Below are 18,921 nucleotides of genomic sequence, written 5' to 3'. Positions count from 1 at the left end.
ATAACAAAAAAATGCATTAATGACAGGCGTCCTCTGACAAGCGACACAAAACATCCTTCCCAGAAATAAGAATAGCCAATCATCTCATCTAAATGTTGATTGCTATAAATAAAAAATAGGACATTGTTGCCATCAAGTGCATTCTCAAGTGACAGACAATCTCTCTACTTTAAATGAGCGGAAGTATGGAGTCCTAAAAGAATAACCATAAGCATTGAAGCAACAATAGTAAAGGAATTATTGCCAAACCTCTCCTTAGAAACATTTAAAGTGTTGGGGTATCACTAAGTGGGTAGATAAACATATAGAGGAGAGCTTTCGTAGTTATTATGTTCAAGAAGAACCATAAAAGAAGGAGGCCTGGGAAGACTCCATTCAGAAACTAAAGGCAAATGGCAGGGTGGCAGGGTGAGGCGCTTTAGACAGTGCTTTGGGAATTTGCTCTATTTGAGATGCAAATTCCTCAAAGAGCTGAAAGAGCCGGAGAAACAGGTGTCCAAGGAAGTGTGCTGTAGCGTGGGTGAGGGAGGGCGGGCGGGTGTGAGGGCGCTGAATGACAACACAGGCGCCATTGAAGTCCTGCTTGTTCAGTCCAGTCTGTGTGGCACTTCTTCGCCTGTCTCCTTTTCTTTGTCTCATATTAAATGAAAGCCATGGAAAAGGGATTTAATGTCAGAACAAAAATGGAAAAAGATGACAGATGTAAAGTTTTTTTCTGTATTGATTTAATGAAGTAATTTGGTATAAAACAGCTATGTTCCAACTACAGATATGAGACGTTGATTTCAATTCAAATGATAAAAACAGATCAGAAATACAGATAGACTGACAGCAAGATAAGTTACACATTTACAATCTTTTCCTAAATCATAATAGTTGCAATGATTAGTTATAAGGAGTTGAATAATAAAATATATTTGTAATGAATATTAAACAGGAATCTAATCGGATTTTAAGATGCCAAACCACATCCCCGATATCCTTCATTTGAACTCCTGGATGAAGCTCAGTGGCGCCATCTACAGGACAGCTGCTTAAATGTGATTTGTATTTTGATTTAGATTTATCCTTCTTAAAGTAGAAATTTTAAAGGCTTCACAGAACATGGTAGGTCAACAATTCCAGTACAAATAGACAGAAAATGAACCCGTAGCATATACTTCCAAAACAATCCACATATACCCACAACCAATTTTCCAATATAAAAGTCTTGACAGCATATAATCTGATGTAAAGTTACACACCTACTAATACAGTCTTTTCCTAAAGTGGGAATTTATGAATTCATATAGAATGATCTCAAGCGATTTCTTCATTGTCACAGCTCAGAAAAAATGAGCTCAATAGTATAAGGTCATATTCAAAGGTTTATGACTCCCTTGGCTTTTAATACTTTCATATTTCTTAAAAACCAAAGAGAACCAGTCTTTACATTTTTTTTTGCTAAATCATACCATTACAAAAGAACGGCTAAAGGTTATAACCATCTCATTATTATTTTTAAGTCAATTAAGTTGAGCAGTTTTATCTAGTTTGATCCGTAAAATAACACTATTATCGAAACCAGAGATTGGATTCTGAGGTTGCAGCAACCGAACAAATCTCCTTCTGCTCATTTTTTCTTTAAAGTAACATTATATATATTTAAGTCTAAGGGGCCCACAAACCTTCAAGCATGATTGTAAAAACAACAGCTTTGTGTTATCGTTCTTGAACATGGCATCTTTCATCATAACTCAATAAAAACACAAACCTCTCCCTAATACTGAATCACAATATGATTGGATAAACTGCTTTGAAAACATATATTTAAAAGAATCTTTAAAAGATATGCATTAAAAATCTTTGGCTTAGTGGCACAAATTGTCCCGTAACACTTCTTCCTTCATTGTGTCAGTTTTCGCTCTCACTCAGAGACTGGTGATGGTCCCTGCTGCGGCTGTGAGATAATCTGAGGACGCCCTCAAGTGTTCAACGTCAGCAAAGACTCCTGGATGCTGCCTTGAGAGTCCAATGTGCGTATTAGTGCACGTCTAGCAAAGCAGGGTAAATAGGAATCTCTGCCTTGGCAACAGTATGCAAAGAGGAAGACTATCAGGACAAAGTGCAGTCGAAAAGACCTCATCAATTAAGACAACATCATACTTCATTTATCACAAAGGAAAGAATCTAAGAGGTAAAGTTAAGGAGGTAAGTAGCAGCAGAAGCTGTTTACAGTGAGTTAGCGAGTGTACTGTGAATCCCATATATTTATGTGAAGCTGATATGCGGGAAGGAATCCTAACACCTGGAAATTAGTCAGCATTTTTGCACTTCTAGTTCAATTTAAAAAAAAAAAGTTCTTTAAGATGCCTGATATAAGCTCTGTTGTTTAGACCAGTTGACATTGGTGACATTAAACGCCATCACTCCACACCACAAAGTGGTGAAAGTGGTGTTCATTCTTCTTGCTAAACAAAAAGTATGAAACACTTTTTGTTTCTGCAATAATCCAAACTCAAATGGAAAAATCCCCTTGGCTTTGTTGAGTGAAGCAGTGATACTCAGGCTGGCTTTTAAAAAGAAGTCATCCCTGCAGTATTATATAGCTGAAGTAGCTCAATATCCCTCACAGCACAGAGTTGTCATCTATTGTTGCTTTGTGCAATTACACAGTTGGGAGTTCCATTTAGTTATAGCTACAGTAAATAGAAACATGTATAAATGACATGACAGCAAAACTCTGTTGAGTTTTAAAGCTGAGTTATGCCTCGCACACGGGCGGTCGCACAGGCATGAGCTTATGCACAATTGTGACGAGGACAAAAATACGTATACACCAAAACAAAATGTCCTCAAAGTTCTAAATTTTTTCCACCTATATGTTGAGTTAGAAAATGTTGGATGTGCAACCCCTGCGGAAAGGGCTGAGTTATTGCCATGCAGACAATACCTTTCCGTCAAGCAATAGCAATAGTGCTAGTTGAAGCAGTCACTTTCACAAGCTTTGAAAATATGATTCCTTTTTCTTGATTGTAAAAACACCCATTTGAATAAAATCTGTCACAACTACTACAGACAGTAAGTCATGGAAGGTTCGTCATGTCACTGTGACTTAAGAACTTTTACTGAAAACTGTAAAGGCTGTAGTGAAGGATGGATGTTAGTAAACTGGTGACACTTACCCCGCTACAGGTAAGTGTCATGCTCGGCGCTGCTCAGACTCTCTTTGGACCCTTGAATGGTCATGTGTTTGAGGAGAGGCGAGGGCTCACTGGGAGAGAGGTAAGGATTAACCGCCTCCACCGGCGGAAGCGTTGTTTTCTTCTGTTTCCCCTTGTTAGTCTTTGCACTCTCCTTGGCGTCCTCTCCGGCTGTCTGTGTTGCCAGGGGCGACTGCACGATGATGGTGGGCCTCTGTCTCAGGTCCTGGCGGCTCGGAGGCTCCGCAGTAATGATAGCTTTAGCGCCGTGCATCCTGGGAGGCGACTTGCAGTGTAGATCTCCATGAGACTCCTTCCAGCGTCGCAGCTGAGCAAGGTGTTCCTTCTCAATATCTTTCTCTGACACTGCTAACTCGATTGTCTGAAACAAAAAGAGAGAGTGAGAAATGCTGACATTTTTATGGCTTAAGTATTTCAGCACATTACATACAGGTATTTATATATCAATGTTACAACAACAACAGGAGGGCAAAGTCAAAGGGTCAAACAATAAATTGGATAACAGACAATAACCATGTGCTGTACCTCTTGCACCAGGAAGCTTTCTTGAAGGTACTGTGGCCGTATAGCTCGGAGCAGCTCCATTGTTTCATACAGACCCTGAGAGGCCTTTAGTTTCTCCTGGGATCCCAACGTGCATTTCAAGAGAACCAGGCCAACCCGAAAGAGGATCTTTACTCCTGAGAACAGCGGCACATCAGGCACAAAGTAAAGTTTCATTTGTAAAGCTTAATATCATACATTTGCCTCAAAGGGCCTTCAAATCTACATAGCATTTGTCTGTTTGGACCCTGGCTTTGCATTGCAAAAGACTCCCCCAAAAACCCTTTCAACAGGGGAAAAGTGGAAGAGACCTGAGAAAGAGAAACTGAAGAGGGATCACTCTCCTGAGATGGACAGACATGCAACAGCATAACCACATAATGAAATGACAGTGTATAAAGACAATCCGAATGACAATATACGTTTCTCTGATTTCTTTAGAATGAAGCTGAGTGGGTTTTGTTCTTAGACTGAATAGGACATTTAAAGACGTACCCTTTAGAAACTGGGATAGACATTTTTCACAAGGGAAGGGTAACTTGTGGAAATCCACGTTAAACCATGATGATATGTTTTTGCGCAGTATCATAATATACTGTGAGAATAAAGTGTAGTGTCTCACCCTCACAGAGGAACATGTCCCAGACCCGCAGTACAGAGGCCCAGGGCAGGGTCCGAGAGAAGGCGCACATGAACCACTCGGTCATGTACAGGATGGGCTCCAGCTTGTGCTTCTTCAGGTGACGGTGGGCTACCGGAGACACTCGTCGCAGCAGAGCGTACAGGATCTCCCCGTCCAGCTGGATCGCCTCCTGTGGAGAAAACATTGAACAGCAGTCAGTGGAGAAAGGACTTTCTCTTTGGTTAATCGGATTATATCGTCCTAGTAGCCTCGTCACCACCTCATGTAGATAGATCGTTAGCGTCTTAGTGTCAACTGGAGAAACACTGGCCAGAAAGTGTAACAGCACCAGCCACATACTGCATTAATAGAAGATTATTTTTAATGAAGTTGGTTTTACTTTAGGTTAACTTGTTAAAAAATATGAAGTTCTTATATTCTTCGGATGCAACAATATGCACAAATATTTACCATTTACATATATTATCTTAATTATCTTGAGCTCGATAACTTGACCTGAGCCTGAATAATGAGGCAGAATCTAGTTTTGCATCTCCTGGGCAGTATCATTTAAGAAAAAATATAAATAAATGCAAGGATTCTGTCCTTTAATGTTCAAAGGTTCAAAGGTTTTATTTGTCATATTTACAGCAGATACAACGTATATGTTGGCAATGAAAATCTTATATCCCAGGCTCCTCCAACAACGCAACATACATAGTGCAAATAAGATAAATAAAATAGTGCAAAAATGTGTTAATGTTAATAATTAATGTGGCAGAACTGCAGTCTACAGAAAACAAGTGTTCGTGGGCATCAAATTATGTAAGTGTACTCTTTCTTGCAATAGAAAAAGGACTCATTTAAGCTATATTTACAGGGTTCAGGTAGATAATAATTTACATGTTTAACACCTTACATGTTAATATGTAATCCTGTCACATGTTGCACACCTATCTTTTAAACCGATTTAAAGTCCTCTTTTCAAAATGATGTGTCAGTAGTTCTGTGTGGACTCTTACCAGCCCTGAGCTGTAGTATCCAGGAAGGTATTTCTCACAAATCTGAACAAGACCCCAGAATGCATCCTAGGACAAAGAAAAAGGAAACATGGTTAAAATATATGCTATTAAAAGTAAAGCACTGCTAGAGAGAAATGGGACCTTGAAAAGATATACATAGAATCATTGTTAATATTATCATTCTGACGCATTATTCCATTTATCTGAACATCCCCCCAACATCCTTAGGGAGGAGAGTACCCAGTGTTCACAATATATTTTCATATGATATTAGAAAAAAGGTTTTTCTACATGTTGTGAGCATTTACCTCGGCTGGCATATGCATCAGGAGAACAGCAGCGATTGGAGCCTGAGCCTGACAATAACCCTCTTCAGGCCGATGCAGAGTGTAAGCCTTCAACACGCGGAACAGGTCTTGCTGCCTGAATGTATGAACAGATTTAAAATATATTCAGAAATTATGTCTAGCCATGATAATAATGAGAGGCCTTTTTTAAAAAGGCAGCACTTACCCATGACCCCCTCTGGCTTCAAACATTTCATGAAAGGGGAACTGCCGATGGAGGTCCCTCTCAATGATATCTACCCATTTAGGATCTCCTGGCTGACTGTCCAGTTCCTAAAACACATTATCAGTTTGTCAGCTTTTGCAACATCCTCAACCACCGTTGGATAGCAATATTATAAAATAAGCAATCTTTGATCTTTTGATTGTCAGTGATGTGTACGTCTGAAGTATATATCATGAAAACATTCTTCATTCTGCAGCTATTTTTAACAAAACACAGTCCAGTCACATTCAATAACTAATCAACGGACCTGGAATTTTCTTTGGTTTTGCTCCCTTTTAACCTTGGCCCCTGTGAGGTAAAGCCAGGCCCGGCCACGCAGGGAAGGAGGGATCCCCTTCTGGCAGCGCTCTTTCACCTGTAATTAAACATATTGACAGTTACTTAAACCCCGCAAAAAGTTAGATAAAAGAAGGCGCAGATAAAAGGGACACAGACATTGGAAAACACTCCTTTGTATACTCCGCACAACATGCCACTTGCTACGCAATGACCTGCAGGCAATCACCAAACTTTAAAAAAACAGGCACGCGTAATGAAAAAACGTTTTCTAGCCCAGCCAGTGCATATTGAACAAATGCCTGCACAGCGAGAATTTGTATCACAAAGTAACAAACATGTGAAGCCAGATAATTTACAGTTCGTAAAGCAGACCTTTTTGTGTTTTTTTGCCATCCACTTGTCCCAGCTGTTGAGCATTTCCAGCCATTTTGACTCCCGCTGCCTCAGAACATCAGTTGGGATTTCTTCAACACTGTGCAGATAGGAGACATTGTGACTGATAAAAGAAAATAGTTTTCATACAAATGGACCATGCCAATACTTTACAGTGTCACTTCCCTTTACTCATTACAAAGGGAATACTGTCTTTAGAGGAGGTGGAACTGTGGCTCATCTCTTCCTTGTCCGCACAGGAAACCTAACCTCAGACGAAACAGTGGAACACTTGCCATCGGCAGCATGTACAGGGAAAACAGGAAACTGTGGGAGAACTTTCCCCTAGTTTAGTTCCCTACAACCTCTTACACAGCACTTACACCAACATCTCACTTCACCCACAGTCCTATGAATATTGGTCATAGTTGCACACACACTTAACCAAAATGTTATAAATCAAATAGGGACAATTACCTTTATGTCTCAAAATATCAGAATATATATCCAAGCAACCACAATTTCATTTAAAAGACCATAAAAGAGTCTGTTATTATAATGAAAGACTTTCTCAAATAATAACTCAGTATCTCAAAATTAATTATGTTTAACTTATGTTTAAATAATGATTTATTATCTCAAAATAAGGACTTCGTATTTCTAAATGACTTGGTATGCCGAGTAGAAGGTCACTGATTGTAGTCCCCCCCGGACAATGTCTCGCATTTCCCCTTTCAGTCATTTACATCTTCTGAGGTCCTCAGAATTTTACAATCTATAGACCCTAAGTCATATACTGGTGACGATCATTTCAAATCTTTTTTTTATAAAAATGGCTGCTCCAATTATTAGAAGAAGGAGAAGAAGAAGAAGACATACTTTTATTAATCCCTTACAGGGAAATTGCTTTCTCTACTCTGTTGTGTTGACACACATTAAACACACAGAGGATATACATGCACAAACACAGAGGAAATACATGCACACACAACCACATGCAGAGGAGAGGTGGCAGAGCAGAGAGGCAGCCAGGTACCCGGCGCCAAGGGAGCAGATAGAGGTTAGGTGCCTTGCTCAAGGGCACCAGCTCACTCCATATTTGTTTTGGTCCGATCGGGACGTGAACCGGCGACCCTTCGGTCCCAGGACCAAGTCCCTACTGACTGAGCCACTGCCATTGTCCTACATTTTTTATCTTTCCATCAATTTGGGCTGATTTCCGCTGATCTGGAAATCTGCACGTGTTATTGCACTGCACAAGGGGGGTCATAGGGACAATCTGGATAACTACCGTCCGATCTCTACACTTCCATGCCAGGCCAAAGTACTTGAGACCTTAGTCAACTCTCAATTAAAGTGTTTCCTCTCAAGCAACTCTATTCTTAGTCCTCACCAATCCGTTTCAGACCCAACCATAGTACCATCACTGCTATCACTCTAGTTACCAACAACATAGTCTCGGCCTTGGACAAGAGGAAGCACTGTGCGGCCCTCTTTGTCGTCCTCTCAAAGGCTTTTGACACAGTCGATTACAATCTACTTTTAAAAAAGCTGTCTGATATCGGCTTGGATACGGGTGCTTGTGCGTGGTTTCATGATTATCTATCTTCTAGGCGTCAATGCGTGAAATCCTCACTTGGCAATTCGGAATTTTTATCCACAAAAGGTGTCCCACAAGGCTCTGTATTGGGTCCTGTACTTTATACCATATTAATGAGCTAGTCTCCTCTTTAACTGGCTGCCTCACCCATCTGTATGCAGATGATACTAATCTCTACAGTACAACAGATACCCCACAGGCTGCTAATGACAACTTGCAGCTTTCCTTTAACTTATTACAGGACACTCTCTTTGACCTTAAACTAGTCCTTAACACGCAAAAAACGTATGGTATTTTCAAGAGCTAGAAATATTGTTTTTACGAAACATCATCTTTTAACTGTTGATGGCTCTCTCTTTAGAGAGAGTAACTGATTATAAATATCTCGGGCTGTGGCTTGATTTATTTATTTGTTTATCTGTCATTGCTGTTGTGTGCATGACCCCTGATGTCAACTCGTCTTCATTGAAAATGAGGGAAACCTCAATGCCCTACGAGTATAAAATAAAGGTTTCAAATCAATCAATCAATCAATCCCAACATAATATTAAACTTTCCTAAGATAATGAAAGAATGTCATTATTTAGAATCAGGGCTTAATGTTATCCAAAAATATTCTTGTATATTAATTATTGCATTGCAAGAATAAGTAGCTTCTATATTTTTTAGAATGTAAACTAAAGTAGACAGACTTCTATAATAAAAAGTATCTCTAAATAATGAAACACTTTCTCAAAATAAAACGTATAATTTCAAAGTAATGGCCAAGAAAAACACTCAAAAATAATAACTTAGTATCTTTAAAAAATGACAAAGATTTTTTAAAATTATTTTGAGGTATTAAATCATCATTTCGAGAAGGTTTGGCATTACACTAAATGTTTTAGTTATACGGTAAATTTCCTTTCATAACAAGGCTACGTTTTCATCTCATTTGAACTGTTATGGCAGAAATGGGCTTCCAAAATGTTCAGTTAAAAAGGAGAAAGCACAAATGGGTCAGTTTATGGAGAAATGGGAAACACTTCATACAGTTAACCACACAAGGAAAACGTAGCTCCACTTACGATGAGTGCTGCTGGGCTCCTCCACTGAACCCGTACTTGTCCACCTGTTTCTCCCCGGGGAAATTGCCGTTTACCTCTAGGTCGGCTCCATACGAGCTGCCTTTCCCATTATCTGTCAACTTTTCGGTGCTGCCCCGCAAGTCAACCCCATTGCCCTGCTCAATTTTCGCCATTTATTCAACATTTACTTTCAGAGGAGCTGCGGGTCTACAGTTTGTTCACATAACTCACCCTAAATACTAATCTTGAAAGCGTGGCTAGCACTTTAAGGCTCTCCATGAAGATAACCGTTGATTAGCTTACCTGCTGTCACAGCTAGCTACGGTTGTTAGGAAGATTAGCTTCCTGGCTTTTAGCTTGCTAAGTGCTGTAAAAAGACACTTAGCTTTGGAAGGGTTTCATGTTAAAAACTTCGTTCGCTTTGTTTACATATTTAACGTTAAAGTAAAAAAACAAACAAAGAACTGGTTGAACTATAAAAGAGAAACGCAACTACTTCGATAAATGCTGAATTAGTACAGTATCTTCTTGCTAACTCCGACGCTAACATGCTAGCATCACACAACTGTCAGCTGACACACACCTATTTAAACCAGGGTCTCTGCTGTCAGCAGGAATGTAGGTTAGCTGGTGGCTACAGGAAGAGAAACTAGAACAGATTAGTAAACAAAACATCCATGGCTTCCTATCACTCTACACTGCCATCTACTGCTGATAATCATAATTTCAGATACAGTTTATTTCACATTATTTTGTGATTTTAGGCTTGAGGAACAGAATCACCATCTAGAAATGGGACTATTAGATAAGCCTGCATTTAAAATGAACACTGTTCATAATACTGTCCCTCATGTAGATTTTGCAATTCAATAAACCATATAAATAAGAAGATATGAGGAGCAGGAGAAGTTATTTTAACTTTTAACGTATGCTTCATATTTATTTTCATGTATAGCACTGCTTCCAAATACTTCAGCAGGGTTTGGTCTTTGGCCTCTATCGGTAGACCAATACAATAAGATAAGATATAACAAAATTACCTTAAGGAACATTCTTGCTCAAAGATGACAACATAATACAAAACAGTACATTTATAAATGCAAAGTGTATAGGAATTTTTATTAACACAAAAATGATAAACCTCAAAACCCAAGGAAAGTAAGATAAAACATCAAATTAAAAAAGTAATATTGTACCCCTGAAGTACATAGGCCTATGTTTTATGGGCATCATTACACGTGGTAATTGGTATTGAACTGTGGATTTTAAACATGTCAAATCTTATTTTACATTCTATCAATAATAAAGATACGATATATATTAACTTACACACAAGTAAAAAAAATACAAGAAGAAGATAACTTAATGTATTAAACCCTTCAATATGTGCGCTTACAGCAGGTGGTACCAGAATAGTAATCATAGAAAATTGCTTAATGTTAACTGTCATGTACTGGATGCCCCTTTGTAAGTAGTGTATCAGTTTATAAAGATTACACAGCATCTTAAAAATACAAAAACAAATGTAGTATAAATACTAGATTCTTTATTTAAATATTGTACATATTTAAAACATATTTACATAAATTAGACCTGCATTGTGACACTGTAGACATAGGTGTAGCTTTCATACACACAAACATTGCTTGCTGAAAAGAGGACAATCATACCATACAGACTGCAGAAGCACCTTTGAGAACAAAGTTACAGAAAAGAAAGACGGGGCAGACTTTCATTTACATCAAACCGACAAGACCGAGGACAAGACAAGCTTGCAATGACAGGAAAGGCCTCTTTATTACAGGTCTAGCTATTTGTTAAGGCTGAAACTGTGCTCACCCACGTACTGATAGTTCACAGCACTATTACCCATCTCACCACCCCTCCTTCTGCTTATGAGTTATATCTCTTTCAAATATAGGTCTATCTTTGAAATAAATACAAGTTCAGAACCTTTACACATCAATTATAAGCCACCAAGACAAAAACAGACAACTGTGTGAATTAACTTTGTAAAATGGTGCCAATAGCTGAAACCAGAGTCAGAAACCATGCAGAAAGAACAATGCAGACAGGACAGATAATATTCTAATAATAATTGTGTCCATTTTGTGTATGAGTGAATAAACACCATGTTATCTTTACAGCTAGGCTTGCAGAGCAGTACCATAATGATGTGTTTGTATATGGCTTTCCTTCTTTGGTTTTATAAACCTGTCTTAAACTTTGTAGCAACCGGTCACTTATAACCTAAATCAAGATTATTATACAGTTTACACTCTAATAAAACATCTTGAGGCATGGAAAAAACATTTATAATGTTCCCTTTGAACATTTCCACCCATACCAGCACTCAAAAATCAGAGCACAAGAATTTAAAGTATTGCTGTACGATGTTTGTATCAACAAAAGCGTGCGTGTATACAAAGAAAATGCGTCTTTGGTGGCACCCGCTTTTAAACTGTAAAAACAATGTCCAAACCACTTGGGCGAGCCATTAGACATAAAGGGACAGAGTATGATGGAGAGAACGGTATTATTAATGATTTTGATGCAGCAAACATTTTTACACACACACTCATTACAATCATGGTGATCATATAAATCATGTCAAGTCATGTACAGACATCAGAATTACAAAAGAGAAGCAGCAAACAAATGAAAAGGGAAACAAGGAGACAAAAATGATAGAAACAAATAAACATACACATCAACATTCACACCTGATTCTTGTTAAGATGAATCTGTCATTTACCACATGTACTGTATTTCATGTCAGCAGTCACTCCAAACTAACTAAGAACTAAATGTTAAAAAAATACATATTTTCCTTTAAACTCATGCCTGACCTATCATTGCAATTGTGAGCATTTCCAGATGCTAGCTTTATATTTGCAAGAAAACAAATATTAACATCAAATACACTCCCATGTATACCGCACTCACACATCACTAACACCCTTCCTACCACACGACTGCTGCAGCGATAAATCTCAGCAAAGATCCTATTGTTCATTTCAGCGTGTGGAAGTGTGGGATTGATAAAGCTCACTTGGAGATTAACATCTATACAAGAAAATATATTTATGAACCATGTATTCATCATCCACAATAGTAACGAAATAGCACTCTGCTGTAAAGCAAAGACAACAAAAAGGCCAGACCGAACCCCTAAAAACACAAAAATATTTACAACTCATCAGGATGTGTGCGTACCAACACATTCCTCAACGAAGTGACAAAAAACGGATCAGGTTCAACATGTAAGCTCTAACAAGTGTTATGGTTTCCCTTTAAAAGGTTTCTTTGATCGGAGCCGTTACTAGTTTGCTCTTCCATTGTACACATACCCGAACCCATGACAATGAAAACGAAACTCTTAAATGCAATTCTTTAATACCACCCATCCATTCCCAACATCAGCTTCCTCAGTCAATACTTATGCTTTGTTTAAATACATTTACAACAATGAACAGATTATCAACTGGAAAAACTGAGACAGCTAGTCAACTTCCCTCAACCACTTCCCTTTGAAACCATGGCTTACTCCTCTTTTAATATGACTTTTTATACACAAGGGCTACTAGCTTTAAAGCCCTCAGTCAAACAGAACTGCCCTTGACTGTTTCTCAGTCAAATCACCTCAGATGTGAGCCACAAGAGACTGAAAGGCTTGCCTCAGCCTCTCGTGCTCAACTCCTCCCTCATCATGATCAACATGAACGTGTCCTAGCTGCCTGCTTCGCCCTCAACTGTTCAAGCGCCAAACAAAAACAAGAGGAAGAAAACCAAAAATGTACACGTGGACAGCGGCCCCGCAGCAAGGAGTGTGTGTCGTGATGGTGGGCCTCCCCTGTCAGCCCAGAGGATGCAGTGCATTATTTTGGGAGGGTTGCAGGTGGAAGACTCGGCAGAGGGGAGGTAGGATCAGCCCCAGAGAAGCGCTCACACACTTAGAAAATGTTTAGTCTGTATATTCAGCCACAATAGAGAGCAGCACCGTGATATCATCTGGCTTTCCTCCTGTAGGAAAAATAAAACAAGTGTGTGAAAAAACATGCCAAACCAAAAGGTTGTTTTAAAACAACAGAAAGACAAAAAATATATCCCCTAAATTGTTATCTTCCTTCAGTTTTGGTCTAAGAACCTTTACTATTGCCTGAATTACATCTACCGAACACAGAACGTGAAGCAGAGTGTAACTTACCTCTCACATTCAGGCCATTGTCACATGCAAACTGTGCAAAAGGGGACATATAGTTGGGGTCGTAGGCAAGGTCGTGAGCTTGCTTTGCAATACTCTGTGCAGTCTGCAGGACGCTGTCATAGTTGGTAGTCTGAAAGGATCAGAAGTAAAAATGATTACATTTTAAAGGCTTAAAATATGGCTACACTTATGTTCACATACCCGATGTGTGAAATCTCAAATAAACTGATAATCCAGAAGTCTCACCTTTAGTTTTTTGAGCTCCTGAAGAATCATGTAGTCCGGCATGTTGTCAAATAGACCATCGGTCGCTGTCAGGATGATGTCACCAAGCTGCACGTCAAAGGAGGAGCTGTCAGCTGCTTCAGGACTAGAGGAAACAATTTGGGCATGGAAAGATCAGTCACAAGTGTAACATGAGCATGTGGGGCTGAGCTGCTGTCAACAGTTTCCAAAATGGTAGCAAGTAGGTCAGAAGTAACTCTCAAAATCTTGGCGGTGGACGTGGCGTGGGCATTTAATCGGACGGCTGACTCTGAACCAGCCTGTTCAGTGTTTGCTCGTTGGTGCCATTCACCAGACTACAGTTACAAAGAGCCTTTACCTTTCTGGGGGGGGGGGACTTGTCTGGTAAACCTGGCTGCCTGAATGTGTGCATTGCCTGTCCATCATGTGCTTAAGGCATCACAAAACAGACATCTTTGTGCACTTACATTGTGTGTATCTGTTCACCATCACATTACCTAAACTGCAAGGTGTAGTATTTCAATAAGTTGTGGTAATAATACAGATGATTACGGTTCACCTTTAAAGTCACTGAAATGTTAACCAAAACAACAAACAACAAACAGGATACGAGACAATTTTCCATGCAGGGGATATAGGAAAGGTGATCAAGTAGCGCGCAGTCTAGTTTTGCCAGGAGTGTAATGCCAAAGCACAGGTCATGTTTATTCTGCAAACACCCTCTGAAAGTTCCTACAGCAACTGCGTTTCTTGCCCTCATAGGTTGATGCTGCATGTTTTCAAAATGTTCTTATTTCACCTACCAAAATATTTCAGCGTATGTCATATCCGATTAAAGGCTGTTCAATAAATCATTTGCTTTGGCACGAGCATTGGTTCAAAGATGAACCAGGAAGTAGCTCATTTAAAACCATTATATTGAATAAAGATATCCTGTGTTGTAAAGCTCCTTTTTTACATTTCTGTTTTTCATTCACATATGCATTACAATGATGTCTTAAACACAGAGTTACTGACCTGTCACTGAGCACCACGCCTTCAGCTCCAGGAGGAGCGATGGATAGCTGGAAGGGTGTGTTAAAATAATGCTGTTGTTCATCTGAGCGATGAACCACTTCTCCTCCCCGAACCACAAGAAATCCTGAGTCACCGAGGTTACACGTGTGTAGACGGTGACTCCGTCGATCCAGAACCACGATACAAGCTGTGCTGCTCCCTGAAAACAGACAAGAGCAAAGCAACTATATTATTGTGGACATCCATACAATATAATTAGACAAGTGATAAACCGATGGCAGTTGTGAAATTACAAACATGTCCTTTCCAGACAGACAAAGAGAAGCAAAGGCTAAATGTCCCAGTTTCCAGGGAGTCAGTATGCTGTTGAACCAGTACACCACTGCTTTTTTGTGTACCTTCCTCATGATTTTAAGGCTTCCACATTGGGGGGGGGGGTTGAGATTATTATGCAATTCACAAGTGAAAAAACAAACACTAAGGGCCATGGTCCCTATCCCAGTTAGCCAGTCAAAGCAGTCCTAGTAACCTTGAGCAGCGAAGGTCATGTAAAGACCCTGGAACAGTTTCCAAAAATAAAAGTAGACCATTTGACTACCATCGTGACAAGGTGGACTGAGGTTTACATTGAATGTACAAGCTGGCAGTAAATCACGGCTATGAGTCTCAAAAGAAATGTGACCTTGGTCACATGTTTGACACTTGCATAGTTAACAGCCTCACTGCAGTGTCAGTTACAGAAGGATTCTCAACCTTTTAAAGCTCTGCTATGAGACTAAATGTTCACCCTGCGTAAAGGAAAGCTGTTTGGCCCCATGAGGTCACTGAGTCTCACATTCCAAATGGCAGCATAACTCAAAAGAAGTTAATTTAAAGTTAGTTAGATACCTTACATTTATTTACGTCAATAAGGATTGATTCTTAGCCTAAGTCAATGATAATTAACATAATTAATAAGCTGTTGTGAACTGAAGCATATATTATATGAATATATATTATTAAATTGAACTATAGTTGTCCATTTCAATCATTTCTACATTTTTCTGCCTGGTAGGAGAAAGACATTTGACACACAACTGAAATGGAGATATGTTCTTTCATGTCTTGTGACTTAAATGTAATAGATGCTTCTTGCTGAGCAAGGCCGCCACTCACAGTCTGTCTCATCCTGCAGCTTTGATATGCTTTGCACACATAAGAAGTATGACTCAATCCACTACTTAATGAGTGTGTGTAACATAATGTATCATCAGCGTGTGGTTTTGAGTCTGTGTGTACTCACCTAGCAGGGGAACTTTGTTCTGTAGAAGCTCAAAATAACCCGAGGTGAGGATACCCACTGGACTACTGGGAGTGAAGCGTCCCTCCTTCACCAGTCGCTCACAGGTTCTCATTAATGTGGCCGAGAACTGAGACGGGTCGACACCGTAGTCACGCCAACCACCTACGCCATCTGCAACACCTGATGGACAAAATGGGAAATAACACTTTAATCTTGTTGTTCTTTCTGTTTTGGTGCTCGACCATCCTATTAGCATTTTTGTCATATTAGGGGATGATGACGATGACTACTAATGCACTGAAGAGCTAAAACTACATAATCAAAAAATATTTTAGAGATTAACAAATAACTTAAAGAATTGTCAGAAGGGCCAGGGAATAACACAATATAATAACTTATTGTCTTTCAATTGGTTCAATTGCGATTTTTTGATGAAATTGCTTCAACTAAACTGATGTCACAAGCACAGCTGACTGAAATGTCTCTGTATATCTGATCCAGCTAAGTTAAATCAACCTTTAGTCTTAAAAACATTACTCTGCAGAAAGGTCTATGCATGTATATAGTCAGTGTACTGATGGAAACTATTAATAATTAGATTCTCTGCAGTTTGACACACTCATTATTTAATTTTAGATTAGACTGTACAAAAATTGGCGTTACCATAGGGTTATTTGAGGAGAAATTGTTGTGCAAACCAAGACACCTTTCAAAAACTTTTTTAGATGGATCAAATTCCAGACTGGAACAGAACGGAATATTTGGATGGATAATTAATCAAACAAGGTAAGCGATACGTATGAATTCACCATGATTATAATTGGATGACTTAACTGAATATCTGCTTAGTACGTTCGGTTCCAAAGCAATAAAAAAGGTGGCAAGAACGAACAGTCCTCAATAAAAATGCAGCTCTGCAACACCCAAACAAATTCTTGTTTACTTAAAAAAACAAACATAATTCTCCCAAGCACAATTTCACAGTATTTTCATCTCTGTTCCTGTTCACTTCATCAAAACCTCATTCCTCAACAAAAAGGGCACAATATACAATTGTAAGTGGAAATATAAATATTGGTATTATTGATTAGTGTTTCAATGGTCTTATTTAGGTTTCATTTTCTATTTGTAGTGCAGGTTTAGATCCCCCCAAATAAGAAACTGAAACATAAAATGACTATGGACCCCCCTAAATTTCCCTCTGCACTGCTGAATAATCGGACCAGCATCTGTCATGGTGACCCCCACCCCAGACCACTTCAGGAGTGTACTACAGATTTAACTACCACTACCCTGCTCGGGTTTTGTTTCTAACGAGTGGGTTTAACACCACAAGCCTTAACATTTAGGAATGCACAATACTTTAAACTGTAAAACATGTTGTGTAGGTTTCGACAAAGCCATGCGGTTGATCAAGTATGTCCCTGTGTTTATCCTCCTGTCACCTGAGCTGTGACTGTGAGGACAAAGCAATTACACTTAGCTAAAGCTAGCAGGCTACTGATGCTAATAACAATATGGCTGCCTCCATGCTCAACCATTCTGACCTTTGCAAGACATTGTGGGTTTGTGTCTGAGACGTTACAATAACGGTGTTTTCAATCCTGTACACCTTCAATGAAGTTTATCTATGTCTCATACTTTGATACTTTTGATATTTTTAAATTACCGCCGTGTATCCTCCAATTGAAGCCCATCTAGGTGAAAGGTCATCCGGGGTTTTTCTTATAAAACTACGCATTAACGTAAATTAAGTGCAGTTTTTGCATAAAGACAGATGACTTCATCTGCGTAGGTCTTCTGTAAGAATGTGTTGCAAGTTAACTTAACTTAACACGGATAACACAACAGTGGCATTGGGGAGGAAGTTATGGCTTTGTTTTTGGAGGGGGTGGGGGTCGTTATGTTTTGATCTGAGGGGTCGCTTTACTTGCAGGCTAGCTTTACTGAAGGTCACCTGAGCAAAGAGGGTGTCTCATACAATACAGCTTTATTAGTAAAGCACTGTAAAACCTCCACACAAAAGTGCTGTACAGAGAGAGCAATACAGAACTTTAATCACGCAGCTCACAAACCATACAATAATTTAAATTACAAATACATGCTTACATGCATTGCAACCCAATTAGTGTGTGTACGTTTGATTGTGTGTGTTGTTTGCCTTACCTAAGACATCTGCGTTCTTGTTGTGCGCAATGAAGCAGGCATCGTCTCCGTAGCACATCCCTTTCTTCAGGATCCCCTTACGAAAGTCTTTACCGAAGCCATAACTGGCGGAGATCAGGCTGTAGTCCCGACTGTCCGCCTGAGACAGTCCGCCCAGGACAGCCCTGGCTACCAGTCTGCCATAAGACAGTACGGATAACATCCCCCAGCAAGCACCAAGCCCGTCTTGTGTTGAGCACAAACACGCAGTCTTCTCTCTTTCTGTACCCGGCCCGGGCCGCCTGCTGCTCGGCTACTTCTTCTGATCAATCCCCGGCTGGCTGTCTCTCTTCAACCGTCCATTAGCTTGCCACTGGCCGGCTTCAGTGAATTAGTAACGTACCCCCCGCAGTTGCTAGCTCTACTTAAAACGCCAACGTCTGCCTGGATTGGTTACTCTTCAGTTTATGTCTCAGGTGTATATTTCCATGGACGCAGTTCCACCGCTGGGTTCTCTCCTTACCGACATGTTTCCACTGTGTACCCGAGGAAGCTGCGAGTACATACGGGTGCTTGACCGTTTACAACATTGACGTCACGACACCCCAGTGTAAACCAATGACAGAGCATCCCGACAGAACTGCGGTTACTGCGCAGGCTTCAGATGTGCAGTTGTTCTGTGTATCTGGACGTGACGGTGGCTGTTTTTTTGACCTAATATGTGCCATATATTAGGTCAACAA

At 39.7% G+C, this 18,921-nt stretch overlaps 2 protein-coding genes across 3 annotated transcripts; both read right to left on the bottom strand.

Annotated features, from left to right (window-relative positions):
- Positions 1 to 703: 703 nt before the first annotated feature.
- Positions 704 to 9,929, bottom strand: LOC134868566 (TBC1 domain family member 10A-like). 2 transcript variants are annotated; one of them, XM_063889804.1, is made up of 9 exons: positions 9,282 to 9,929; positions 6,615 to 6,714; positions 6,211 to 6,318; positions 5,904 to 6,010; positions 5,699 to 5,813; positions 5,391 to 5,456; positions 4,369 to 4,558; positions 3,729 to 3,883; positions 704 to 3,564 (listed from the first exon to the last, which is right to left on the bottom strand). In XM_063889804.1, exons 1-9 carry the CDS (start codon positions 9,452 to 9,454, stop codon positions 3,169 to 3,171), a joined length of 1,410 nt encoding a protein of 469 aa, XP_063745874.1. In that variant the 5' UTR covers positions 9,455 to 9,929; the 3' UTR covers positions 704 to 3,168. The 2 variants fall into 2 exon arrangements, with proteins under 2 accessions (XP_063745874.1, XP_063745875.1); XM_063889805.1 differs by having other exon boundaries at positions 6,615 to 6,879; positions 9,282 to 9,465.
- An 881-nt stretch (positions 9,930 to 10,810) lies between these two features.
- LOC134868918 (protein phosphatase PTC7 homolog) lies at positions 10,811 to 18,752 on the bottom strand. The gene is made up of 6 exons (XM_063890314.1): positions 18,200 to 18,752; positions 16,034 to 16,213; positions 14,752 to 14,950; positions 13,735 to 13,858; positions 13,489 to 13,618; positions 10,811 to 13,304 (listed from the first exon to the last, which is right to left on the bottom strand). Exons 1-6 carry the CDS (start codon positions 18,399 to 18,401, stop codon positions 13,246 to 13,248), a joined length of 894 nt encoding a protein of 297 aa, XP_063746384.1. The 5' UTR covers positions 18,402 to 18,752; the 3' UTR covers positions 10,811 to 13,245.
- Between the last annotated feature and the right edge of the window lie 169 nt (positions 18,753 to 18,921).

The sequence above is a fragment of the Eleginops maclovinus genome, chromosome 8, assembly GCF_036324505.1.
Source record: "Eleginops maclovinus isolate JMC-PN-2008 ecotype Puerto Natales chromosome 8, JC_Emac_rtc_rv5, whole genome shotgun sequence".
Taxonomy (NCBI): Eukaryota; Metazoa; Chordata; class Actinopteri; order Perciformes; family Eleginopidae; genus Eleginops; species Eleginops maclovinus.
The sequence above is the reverse complement of the archived record's forward strand: the minus strand, read 5'-3'. Positions and strand labels throughout refer to the sequence as shown.

Bases quoted from the DNA above. Each gene is read 5' to 3' on its own strand.
- LOC134868918 (XM_063890314.1), bottom strand. From the start codon at position 18,401: ATGTTATCCGTACTGTCTTATGGCAGACTGGTAGCCAGGGCTGTCCTG. The intron at 16,214-18,199 runs GTAAGGCAAACA...TTTGTCCATCAG, and splicing joins CAAGAACGCAGATGTCTTAG to GTGTTGCAGATGGCGTAGGT. The intron at 14,951-16,033 runs GTGAGTACACAC...GTCTGTTTTCAG, and splicing joins GAACAAAGTTCCCCTGCTAG to GGAGCAGCACAGCTTGTATC.
- LOC134868566 (XM_063889804.1), bottom strand. From the start codon at position 9,454: ATGGCGAAAATTGAGCAGGGCAATGGGGTTGACTTGCGGGGCAGCACC. The intron at 4,559-5,390 runs GTAAGAGTCCAC...TTTTCTCCACAG, and splicing joins GATACTACAGCTCAGGGCTG to GAGGCGATCCAGCTGGACGG. The intron at 3,884-4,368 runs GTGAGACACTAC...CGCTGTTCTCAG, and splicing joins GGACATGTTCCTCTGTGAGG to GAGTAAAGATCCTCTTTCGG.